This window comes from Symphalangus syndactylus, chromosome 16, assembly GCF_028878055.3.
Source record: "Symphalangus syndactylus isolate Jambi chromosome 16, NHGRI_mSymSyn1-v2.1_pri, whole genome shotgun sequence".
NCBI classification, from domain to species: domain Eukaryota; kingdom Metazoa; phylum Chordata; class Mammalia; order Primates; family Hylobatidae; genus Symphalangus; species Symphalangus syndactylus.
In genome coordinates this window covers 28,493,273-28,506,064 of record NC_072438.2, presented here as the reverse complement: position 1 = coordinate 28,506,064, position 12,792 = coordinate 28,493,273, and the positions used below count along the sequence as shown (strand labels likewise).

General features: G+C 39.5%; 1 protein-coding gene across 33 annotated transcripts in view; it reads right to left on the bottom strand.

Annotated features, from left to right (window-relative positions):
- The window catches only part of PACRGL (parkin coregulated like), a 55,373-nt gene that overhangs the window by 26,164 nt on the left and 16,417 nt on the right, over positions 1 to 12,792 (bottom strand). For 21 of the 33 annotated variants that reach the window (XR_010116199.1, XR_010116200.1, XR_010116195.1 and 18 more), the window contains 3 exons: positions 3,536 to 3,616; positions 2,625 to 2,644; positions 1,036 to 1,148 (listed from right to left, as the gene is read on the bottom strand). Coding sequence is in view for 9 of the 33 variants with exons in the window: in XM_063619443.1 (XP_063475513.1) it covers positions 1,036 to 1,148; positions 2,625 to 2,644; positions 3,536 to 3,616 (214 nt within the window). In the remaining 24 variants the exon portion in view is untranslated. Of the gene's footprint in view, positions 1 to 135; positions 1,149 to 2,624; positions 2,645 to 3,535; positions 3,617 to 12,792 lie in introns of those variants that run through there. The other 12 variants (XM_063619447.1, XM_063619446.1, XM_063619445.1 and 9 more) reach the window with 6 other exon arrangements.

Here is a 12,792-nt window from a genome sequence, read left to right as displayed (position 1 = left end):
TGTAGCCAGAGGGAATTGCTTCTATTACATCAAAATTCTGAACTATGTCTATATTATGTTTTTCTATATTATGTTTTAAAAGCTTCTTAAAAATTGCTAAACAAACATAAGCACAACAAAATCAATGAATGCATGTACAAGTTTTAACATTTTAATTGCTGAATATCTTTTGTGAACATCAGTATTTTCTGGCTATGAAATGCAAAAATAACATTTACTTAAATACAGTTAACACCTAAAATTTAGGTAGTTGTAATGAGTTGTAATAAACAACATACTTGTAATAGAATTTCCAGAATTAGAAAAAATTTTTTAAACTAGAATACTCACTCTGAAAATTCTCCAAGCATTGTACATTATAAAATACATATTTACAAACAATATTAATAGTGTATTCATGGGGCCAGGCATGGTGGCATCACTCGACAGAATTTCGAGACCGGCCTGGACAACAGAGTGAGAGCCCATCTCTACAAGCAAATTTCAAAATTAGTTGGGCATGGTGGCACATGCCTATAGTCCCAGCTAATCAGGAGGCTGAGATGAAAGGATCATCTGAGCATAAAAATTTGAGGCTTGTGGTGAGCTATGATTATGCCACTGCACTCCAGTCTGGGCAACAAAGCAAGACCACTTTTCTCTTTTAAAACAATTTTTTAAAAGTGTATTCACAAACATTTGTCCACTATTTTAAATTTCTATAGCCTTGTTAAACATTAAACCCAAGAAATGGCAAACTGTCTATAAAAATAACGGCACAGCTACAAACTGATTGCCAAAAAACTGTTAAAGACACTAGAAAATACAAATACATCTTATCTTGCAAACTCAATAATGGTTCTTCGCACAAATAATAAAAATACAAAAAATAAACCTCAAAGTTGTACTCTTACAGAACTTATTTTAATAACTTTCCATTAGTAACTGTTCTTTTTTGTTGATGAATAACTTTGATTCAGTGTATATTCATCTTAACCTAGTAAATAATGAATGGTGGCTGTGATTTACAAAAGAATAAAATAAATGAGTACCCACGGTCAGTGCTTGACACATCACCAGGTAGAAAAAACACTTTTTGTTGGCTCCCTTCTTCAACAGCATATGGAGCAGTATGTTGGAATTTTAGATTTGATGATGCTAAGGCTTCCCTGTCAACAGAAAAAAATTGAGCATTATTAGTATCACGCAGAGTTCCCCTAATAGGTATTATATTTGCAGGAATATGCCCAGAAAGTATCCAAAACTCAAAACAAACAAAAAGGGGTAAGAACAAAATGATGAAATAAGAAGGACTTTTTGCTGAGTTAAATAAAATATAGGCTGTTTCTTTCTCTTTTTTTGAAGTATCTAACTAGAAAAGTAGTTAGAAGCCAGACTACCAGTATCTGAATTCAGCATCTACTAGTCACTTATTTGTCAAACCTGGACTAATTACTTCTCTGTGCCTAAGTTCCGTGATCTCTAGAGGGAGATAACAACAAAATCTCCCTCTGATGACTAGCAAGAGTAAGTGAGTTTCATGTCTAAAAAGTACTCAGCAGAGTACCTGCCACATAGTTAAGGTCCCACACAATCAATAAAAATCAGGATTTGTGTTATGCCTTTCCCAAAATAAATGTGCATTTCACTTAGAAAAAAATCAAATCAGGCTAAGAATGAACTGATTTCAATTTAAGGCAGATCAGTTCTAAGAAAGTAACACTGTGACTATCTGTAACAGATACTTTCCTGTACCCAGAAGTTGAATAGTTCCATCACTGATATACACAAGTCCCAAGAAATGAGAAACCACAACTGAGAACACTCATTTTTAGACTTAATTTCTAATATTTTAAGAAAGAAAGAGATATATAAGCTTTTAAGCTCTTAGAAGAGAAAGAAGAGCATTCATTTATTTCATGAAGGATTACAAAGTAACAGAAGTTAGCACAGTAATAATTAAGCTAAGAGAAATTCTTTGGCATGTAATTACAATAGAAAATTTTCTATTCCAATTACATCAATCATTATTAAAATATTATGTAGGACATAAGGAGGGGGAAACGACGAGTCAGAAGAAAATAAATAACAACAGCCCTTGTAGCTACAAAATCTTTTTTAAAATTCTGTATTAGCAACATTCAAAGCTAGTAAGATGGAGTAGTAAAAAAAGAATTTGATATTTCTGGGATCCTGGATTACTCAACTACAGCTCTGTGTTCCCCTTCGAAATCTTAATGTGCTGTTTCTAAACTTTATTTACACATATACTATCTTCTCCTCCACACCCCCTCCACTCCCACCACAAAATCTAATATGCTTGGCCTGTCCCTTTCTACTTGTCCCATTTCCCATACTGGTCCACAGGATATAGAAAATCACCTAGGGAGTGTTTCCCACTGAAAAGCTGTGGCATCATTATTTAGCATTTGTTCACTTCCACTCCAAAGAAGAAGAAAGGAGAAATATATTTTGCATTTAAGTTCTCAGAGAGCAAGCAAGAATCTCCTTGCTGCAGAGGAGACATGGGATTAGCTAGGGGAAGGTTCTGCACATCTCCTCAACAAGGTGTCTGAATGCTAATGCTCTTCCTAGGACCCAAACACAACAAAGAAATTCATTATCTAGTAGGCTTAGGCACTTACTTCCTCTTGTCAACTGTATTCTAGGCATCCATCATGGAAAGAATATAATCAATCAAACAACTCATTGAGATCGGTCAAATGAGGTATTTTGCTAAAGCTTTATGTCTGCCATTTTAAAATTGTATATGATCAGGTAGATTTTCTCATAACTAATTCCTTTAGAAGTACCTATAATGGAACTAAGTTATGCAATGTTAAGATGGTCACACGCAATTCTATCATTAAGATCTAATTAAACAAAATTTCCAAAAGCAAGGACTGCTTTTATGGAAATATTTCTAAGACGAGATTATCTGAATGCTTCCTTCAAATGCTGAAAATTCAATTAGTCTAGTAATTTGACACCATACAGTTATGAAATCCTCCATATTTTTGTACCTTGAAAAGTTAGAATAACCAATTAAACTATTCCAGCACTGTGTGTGCACATGTGTCCGTGTGTGTGTGTACACCTATGGGGGTATGCACGCACTTACAGACAGAATAGTGCAATCATCTGGACGTCTGAGTCAGAAAAGGCAGCAAATCAAAGAGAAAAAAGTATTTTTCCTCAATGAGCTAAGTTAATCATTTGGTTTTCTGAACTTTTTGATGGTCAAAACTAAACCACTGAAAATACTTTAAAGAAAAAAACTGTACCACTGTGCCACATGGAGTGCCACATTAAGCACTGTGAAAGTGTACAAGCCCTATATTTATTCAACCTGAGTCTGGTCTGAGTCACAGGGCTTAAGAACAGTGTGACCTAGAAACAGAAACTCTTGAGTTCTAAAAGGAAAATAACTATCAATTTCACATAGTTACCTGTGGCTGAAATGAGATAGTATATGTTATTTATGTGTCAATTTAGTAATACACCTAAAAGTTTAAAAAAAAAAAAAAAAAGACTTAAGGAATAATATTCTACTTACACTTCCGCCACGTTGCTCTAGCTTTTGTAATGCGCTTGTGATTGGCTCTTTGAATTTCTTGTCCATTAATCTCTTGGAAAGCTTTTAAAGTAAGATTAGGGGGAAACGAAATGACTTTAAATTTAACAATGCTCACCATACTCATAAGTAAATCTTCAGGAGCACCCCTTGTTTTAGATTTCAAGGCTTCTTTTAGGAAGCATCTCATTGAAATTTACATATATAAGGTACCTCTGTATTTGTTTTAAAAAACAATGAATTCACATTATTTCAGGTAAAACCAATCCTACAAAATCTGCTTCAGTATGCTATCTGAAGTAAGGTTTCTATAAAACAGCATATTTTGTGATTTTGTAATTTGCAAGAGCATTGAGGACCATGATGGAAAGCTGTGCCTCTAAAACACACATTTTCCTGCAATAAAAAGGGAAGAGAGGACAAAGGATGGAGGATTTACATGAGTAATTTATAACAGTGAATGCCCTGGGGATGGACAGGGTCCCTCTCCAGTCTTCCAGTTGCTTTCTTCAGACTGCATTACCCTACTGAATCTGTATACACCCTGTATAGCACAGAGGTTTATAGGCAGATCCATGGGCCATCAGCATCAGAATCACTTGAGATGCTGTTTAAAAATGCAGATTCTTGGGTGTCACACCATACTTAACCAGAATCCCAGGGCAGAAGCCCAGAATCTACATTTTTAAGCAAGATTTTCAGGTGATTTATTCCCTCTTTAAAGTCCCATACATTTGCAGCTCAGAAAAGGTATAGTTTATTTTGCATAGAGGAAAAAAATGAGTTGTATACAGGGGTTCAGTAACTGGTTTTGAAAAACTTTTTCTAGAAGAATGCCCTTTCTTCCAATAAACTTCTAATGTAGAAGTCTATAAACCAGATGAAAATGAAGGCTTTGAGGCTGAAAGGTATGGAAGATGGGGGTGAGGGACGAAGGGGGTCCGATAGCACCTCACTGACGTCCTCAGTGGTGTCTGTCTCATAGTGAGTGGTAACAGACCAGGAACTAACCTTCACACAACCTATTTCTAGAACTCTTTATATAATACCAGGATCTGATGGTCAGGGTGGTGTCTAGGTCTTCCCAAAGTGCTGGCAGCCCAGGAAAGCTAGATACCCATTCAGTCAGTCCTTGTCTAGGAAAAGCAGAGCTCTGAGGAGGAATGCAAGTGACCAAAGATAAATGCCACTGACCCAGAAAGATTAGAAAACAAAACAAATGTATACAATTGTTAATCTGGTCTTTTCTTTCTGCCATCGGAGGTGGAACTGAGAGGCTATTTAAGAAGCCTTGTTTTACTGACTTTGAGGAAGGATCCAGTGTGATTCCTTTTCTCTACATATCACATCCCCTTGACTCCATCCCAATTTTCTCAGCAGATGTCCTTGCTGCTTATTTCTACATCCCCCACCCACCTGCAAAAAAAAAAAAAAAAAAAAAAACCCAAAACCAACAATCTCCACGAGGACTGAGAGCATGCCTGTTTCTGCTCAGGATTATAGTCTCACTGCTTGGCATACCTGGCACAAAACAGGAGGGCAGAGTGCAAGAGATTATTATTAAACTACTGAATATTTGAATGAGTCACTTTGTATACTAGTGTGAAATTCCTGTAGTTGGTCAGCCACACCCCCTGACATGAAGCTTACAAATATCTGCCAAGATTCTCTTTCTTCTGTCATAAGACTCCTCATATGTCAAGGCTTCAGAGTCTGTTCTCACTATGTCTTCTCCTCACCGGAAACCTCACGGAATTTCATCTACCACCTATGAGCATACCTATCCCTGATAAGAGTCACCATCGCAACTACTTCTTATACTGTTAACCAGGTAGTTCCTGGGGTGTATTACACTAGTTGTGGAATAGGAAGTTAAAAATACAGTTCTAGGATCTCATATGGATGGATGCAAGAAAAAAACAGTGGAACCATTATCAAAATCATACCTCAGCTGTGAAATACAGAAGAATGCAGACAGGGAGGTCCTATCTAAGTCTTTAATCTTTCTATCAGTATGCGGTATAGAATCTCCGTTGCCTAATGTTTGGCCCTTGCCCCATGTTTGGCCCTTGCCCCTAGCTCTTGAATGATAACCTCTAAGCTCTTGGAATGTCCTCCCGGACAGGGTATCCTTGTCAACATGGGAGTTTCAGGTGACACCAGGTAGTCTATACAATGTCATTTATGATGAGAACTTTGGCTCACAGGGTATTAGCTCGATTTCTAGAGAGGGCGTAGACTAATGTCAACCACACAGGCAGGCAGTCTTGCCTGCAAGACAGACACCAATAAAAACCCTGGACACTAAGGCTCACATGAGCTTCTCTAGTTGGCAATACTCCATGCACATTGCCACACATTGTTGCTGGAAGAAGTAAACACTGCATGAAGAGGGGGGCAGTTCCAAGATGGCCGAATAGGAACAGCTCCAGTCTACAGCTCCCAGCATGAGCGACGCAGAAGACAGGTGATTTCTGCATTTCCAACTGAGGTACCGGGTTCATCTCACTGGGGCTTGTTGGACAGTGGGTGCAGGACAGTGGGTGCAGAGTGAGCCGAAGCAGGGCAAGGCATCACCTCACCCGGGAAGCGCAAGGGATCAGCGAATTCCCTTTCCTAGCCAAGCAAGGCTGTGACAGATGGCACCTGGAAAATCGGGTCACTCCCAACTTAATAATGCACTTTTCCAACGGTCCTAGCGAACAGCACACCAGGAGATTATATCCCGCACCTGGCTCGGAGGGTCCCACGCCCACAGAGCCTCGGTCATTGCTAGCACAGCAGTCTGGGATCGAACTGCAAGGTGGCAGCGAGGCTGGAAGAGGGGCGCTCGCCATTGCTGAGGTTTCAGTAGGTAAACAAAGCAGCTGGGAAGCTCGAACTGGGTGGAGCCCACCGCAGCTCAAGGAGGCCTGCCTGCCTCTGTAGACTCCACCTCTGGGGGCAGAGCACAGCTGAACAAAAGGCAGCAGAAACCTCTACAGACTTAAATGTCCCTGTCTGACAGCTTTTAATACAGTAGTGGTTCTCCCAGCATGGAGTTTGAGATCTGAGAATGGACAGACTGCCTCAAGTGGGGCCCTGACCCCCGAGTAGTCTAACTGGGAGGCACCCCCCAGTAGGGGCAGACTGACACCTCACACGGCCGGGTACCCCTCTGAGATGAAACTTCCAGAGGAAAGATCAGGCAGCAACATTTGCTGTTCAGCAATATTCGCTGTTCTGCAGCCTCCACTGCTGATACCCAGGCAAACAGGTCTGGAATGGACCTCCAGCAAACTCCAACAGACCTGCAGCTGAGGGTCCTGACTGTTAGAAGGAAAACTAACTAACAAACAGAAAAGACATCCACACCAAAACCCCATCTGTACGTCACCATCATCAAAGACCAAAGGTAGATAAAACCACAAAGATGGGGAAAAAACAGAGCAGAAAAGCTGAAAATTCTAAAAATCAAAGCGCCTCTCCCCCTCCAAAGGAACGCAACTCCTCGCCAGCAAAGGGACTAAGCTGGACGGAGAATGACTTTGACGAGCTGACAGAAGAAGGCTTCAGACGATCAAACTTTTGCGAGCTAAAGGAGGAAGTTCGAACCCACTGCAAAGAAGCTAAAAACCTTGAAAAAAGATTAGACAAATGGCTAAGTAGAATAACCAATGTAGAGAGGACCTTAAATGACCTGACAGAGCTGAACACCATGGCACGAGAACTACATGACGAATGCACAAGCTTCAGTAGCCAATTCGATCAAGTGGAAGAAAGAGTATCAGTGACTGAAGATCAAATGAATGAAATGAAGCGAGAAGTGAAGTTTAGACAAAAAAGAGTAAAAAGAAATGAACAAAGCCTCCAAGAAATATGGGACTATGTGAAAAGACCAAATCTACGTCTGATTGGTGTACCTGAAAGTGACAGGGAGAATGGAACCAAGTTGGAAAACATTCTGCAGGATATTATCCAGGAGAACTTTCCCAACTTAGCAAGGCAGGCCAACACTGAAATTCAGGAAATACAGAGAATGCCACCAAGATACTCCTTGAGAAGAGCAACTCCAAGACACATAATTGTCAGATTCACCAAGGTTGAAATGAAGGAAAAAATGTTAAGGGCAGCCAGAAGGAAAGGTTGGGTTACCCACAAACGGAAGCCCATTAGACTAACAGCGGACCTCTTGGCAGAAACTCTACAAGCCAGAAGAGTGGGGGCCAATATTCAACATTCTTAAAGAAAAGAATTTTCAACCCAAAATTTCATATCCAGCCAAACTAAGCTTCATAAGTGAAGGAAAAATAAAATCCTTTACAGACAAGCAAATGCTGAGAGATTTTGTTACCACCAGGCCTACCCTAAAAGAGCTCCTGAAGGAAACACTAAACATGGAAAGGAACAACCAGTACCAGCCACTGCAAAAACAAGCCAAATTGTAAAGACCATCGAGGCTAGGAAGAAACTGCATCAACTAAAGAGCAAAATAACCAACTAACATCATAATGAAAGGATCAAATTCACACATAACAATATTAACCTTAAATGTAAATGGGCTAAATGCTCCAATTAAAAGACACAGACTGGCAAATTAGATAAAGAGTCAAGACCCATCAGTGTGCTGTATTCAGGAGACCCATCTCATGTGCAGAGACACACATAGGCTCAAAATAAAGGGATGGAGGAAGATCTACCAAGCAAATGGAAAACAAAAAAAAAGGCAGAAGTTGCAATCCTAGTCTCTGATAAAAAAGACTTTAAACCAACAAACATCAAAAGAGACAAAGAAGGTCATTACATAATGGTAAAGGGATCGACTCAACAAGAAGAGCTAACTATCCTAAATATATATGCACCCAACACAGGAGCACCCAGATTCATAAAGCAATTCCTTAGAGATCTACAAAGAGATTTAGACTCCCACACAATAATAATGGGAGACTTGAACAACCCACTGTCAACATTAGCAGAAAGTTAACAAGGATATCCAGGACTTGAACTCAGCTCTGCACCAAGTGGACCTAACAGACATCTACAGAACTCTCCACCCCAAATCAACAGAATATACATTCTTCTCAGCACCACATCACACTTATTCCAAAATTGACCACATAGTTGGAAGTAAAGCACTCCTCAGCAAATGTAAAAGAACAGAAATTATAAAAAACTGTCTCTCAGACCACAGTGCAATCAAACTAGAACTCAGGATTAAGAAACTCACTCAAAACTGCTCAACTACATGGAAACTGAACAACCTGCTCTGGAATGAGTACTGATACATAATGAAATGAAGGCAGAAATAAAGATGTTCTTTGAAACCACTGAGAACAAAGACACAACATACCAGAATCTCTGGGACACATTTAAAGCAGTGTGTAGAGGGAAATTTACAGCACTAAAAGCCCACAAGAGAAAAGCAGGAAAGATCTAAAACTGACACCCTAACATCACAATTAAAAGAACTTGAGAAGCAAGAGCAAACACATTGAAAAGCTGGCAGAAGGCAAGAAATAACTAATATCAGAGCAGAACTGAAGGAGATAGAGACACAAAAAACCCTTCAAAAAATCAATGAATCCAGGAGCTGGTTTTTTTGAAAAGATCAACAAAATTGATAGACCACTAGCAAGACTAATACAGAAGTAAACAGAGAAGAATCAAATAGACGCAATAAAAAATGATAAAGGGGATATCATCACCGATCCCACAGAAATACAAACGACCATCAGAGAATATTATAAACATCTCTATGCAAATAAACTAGAAAATCTTGCAGAAATGGATGAATTCCTGGACACATACGCCCTCCCAAGACTAAATCAGGAAGAAGTTGAATCTCTGAATAGACCAATAACAGGCTCTGAAATTGAGGCAACAGTTAAAAGCTTACCAACTAAAAAAAGTCCAGAAACAGACGGATTCACAGCTGAATTCTACCAGAGGTACAAGGAGGAGCTGGTACCATTCTTCTGGAACTATTCCAATCAACAGAAAAAGAGGGAATTCTCCCTAACTCATTTTATGAGGGCAGCATCGTCCTGATAACAAAGCCAGGCAGAGACACAACACGAAAAGAGAATTTTAGACCGATATCCCTGATGAACATCAATGCAAAAATCCTCAGTAAATTACTGGCAAACCGAATCCAGCGGCACATCAAAAAGCTTATCCACCATGACCAAGTGGGCTTCATCCCTGGGATGCAAGGCTGGTTCAACATATGCAAATCAATAAACGTAATCCAGCATGTAAACAGAACCAAAGACAAAAACCACATGATTATCGATAGATTCAGCAAAGGCCTTTGTCAAAATCAACAACCCTTCATGCTAAAAACTCTCAATAGATTAGGTATTGATGGGACGTATCTCAAAATAATAAGAGCTATTTATGACAAACCCCTAACCAATATCATACTGAATGGGTAGAAACTGGAAGCATTCCCTTTGAAAACTGGCACAAGACAAGGATGCCCTCTCTCACCACTCCTATTCAACATAGTGTTGGAAGTTCTGGCCAAGGCAATCAGGCAGGAGAAAGAAATAAAGGGTATTCAATTAGGATAAGAGGAAGTCAAATTGTCCCTGTTTGCAGATGACATGATTGTATATCTAGAAAACCCCATCATCTCAGCCCAAAATCTCCTTAAGCTAATAAGCAACTCAGCAAAGTCTCAGGATACAAAAGCAATGTGCAAAAATCACAAGCATTCTTATACACCAATAACAGACAGAGAGCCAAATCATGAGTGAACTCCCATTCACAACTGCTTCAAAGAGAATAAAATACCTAGGAATCCAACTTATAAGGGATGTGAAGGACCTCTTCAAGGAGAACTACAAACCACTGCTCAACGAAATACTAGAGGACACAAACAAATGGAAGAACATTCCATGCTCATGGATAGGAAGAATCAATATCGTGAAAATGGCCATACTGCCCAAGGCAATTTATAGATTCAATGCCATCTCCATCAAGCTACCAATGACTTTCTTCACAGAATTGGAAAAAAACTACTTTAAAGTTCATATGGAACCAAAAAAGAGCCCACATTGCCAAGACAATCCTAAGCCAAAAGGACAAAGCTGGAGGCATCACGCTGCCTGACTTCAAACTATACTACAAGGCTACAGTAACCAAAACAGCATGGTACTGGTACCTAAACAGAGGTATTGACCAATGGAACAGAACAGAGGCCTCAGAAATAATACCACACATCTACAACCATCTGATCTTTGACAAACCTGACAAAAACAATAAATGGGGAAAGGATTCCCTATTTAATAAATGGGGCTGGGAAAACTGGCTAGGCATATGTAGAAAGGTGAAACTTGATCCCTTCCTTACACCTTATACAAAAATTAATTCAAGATGGATTAAAGACTTATATGTTAGACCTAAAATCATAAAAACCCTAAAAGAAAACCTAGGCAATACCATTCAGGACATAGGCATGGGCAAGGACTTCATGCCTAAAACACCAAAAGCAATGGCAACAAAAGCCAAAATTGACAAATGGGATCTAATTAAACTAAAGAACTTCTGCACAGCAATAGAAACTACCATCAGAGTGAACAGGCAACCAACAGAATGGGAAAAAATTTTTGCAATCTACTCATTTGACAAAGGGCTAATATCCAGAATATACGAAGAACTCAAACAAATTTACAAGAAAAAAACAACCCCATCAAAAATTGGGTGAAGGATAGATATGAACAGACACTTCTCAAAAGAAGACATTTATGCAGCCAACAGACACATGAAAAAATGCTCATCATCACTGGCCATCAGAGAAATGCAAATCAAAACCACAATGAGATACCATCTCACACCAGTTAGAATGGCGATCATTAAAAAGTCAGGAGACAACAGGTGCTGGAGAGGATGTGGAGAAATAGGAACACTTTTACATTGTTGGTGGGTCTGTAAACTAGTTCAACCATTGTGGAAGACAGTGTGGCAATTCCTCAAGGATTTAGAACTAGAAATATCATTTGACCCAGCAATCCCATTACTGGGTATATACCCAAAGGATTATAAAACATGTTGCCATAAAGACACATGCACAGGTATGTTTATTGCAGCACTATTCACAATAGCAAAGACTTGGAACCAACCCAAATGTCCATCAATGATAGACTGGATTAAGAAAATGTGGCACATATACACCATGGAATACTATGCAGCCATAAAAAGGATGATTTCATGTCCTTTGTAGGGACATGGATGAAACTGGAAACCATCATTCTCAGCAAACTAGCTCAAGGACAGAAAACCAAAAACCGTTATGTTCTCACTCATAGGTGGGAATTGAACAATGAGAATACTTGGACACAGGAAGGGGAACATCACACACCGGGGCCTGTCGTGGGGTGGGGGGAGGGATACCATTAGGAGATATACCTAATGTAAATGATGAGTTACTGGGTTCAGCACACCAACATGGCACACGTATACATATGTAACAAACCTGCACGTTGTGCACATGTACCCTAGAACTTAAAGTATAATTAAAACAAACAAAAAAACACTGCATGAATAACTCCACTAGGAGAAGAAAACTGAAAACTCCATGCCTGGTCTCTCATGGACCCTGCCCTATGTGCCTCTTACCTTTGCTGATTTTAATCTTTATTATTTTTTGTGTTGTAAGAAACCATAACAGCCAATAACAGCTTTCCTGAGTTCCATGGATCCTTCTGGCAAATCATCAAACCTAAGAGTGGTCTTGGGAACCTCATGGGCTGCACAGGGTCCCAGTAAATATTTATATTAAAGTTACACATATCAGGAAAAAGTCTCTTCCTGAATGCAATTTACAGATTCACTAAAACATCACAATGAAAAACAAAAATACTTACACATGTTTGGTAATATATAATTACACAAGACAGTGTATGGGCACCACTTAAATTCATAGTTAATCAACATGAGCATAATACCATGTTCCTGTTCATTAGCTTTTATCCATTCAACTTTTGGTTTTTTTTGAAGTGCAGACTCGCTTTGTTGCCCAGGCTGGAATGCACTGTCACAGTTTTGCCCCACTACAACCTCCACCTCCCAGGTTCAAGCAATTCTCCTGCCTCAGCCTCCTGAAGCTGGGACTACAGGTGCATGCCACCACGCTTGGCTAATATTTTGTATTTTAGTAGAGACAGGGTTTCACCATGTTGCCCAGGCTGGTCTCAAACTCCTGAGCTCAGGCAATCCACCCACCTCAGCCTCCAAAGTGTTAGGATTACAGGTGTTAG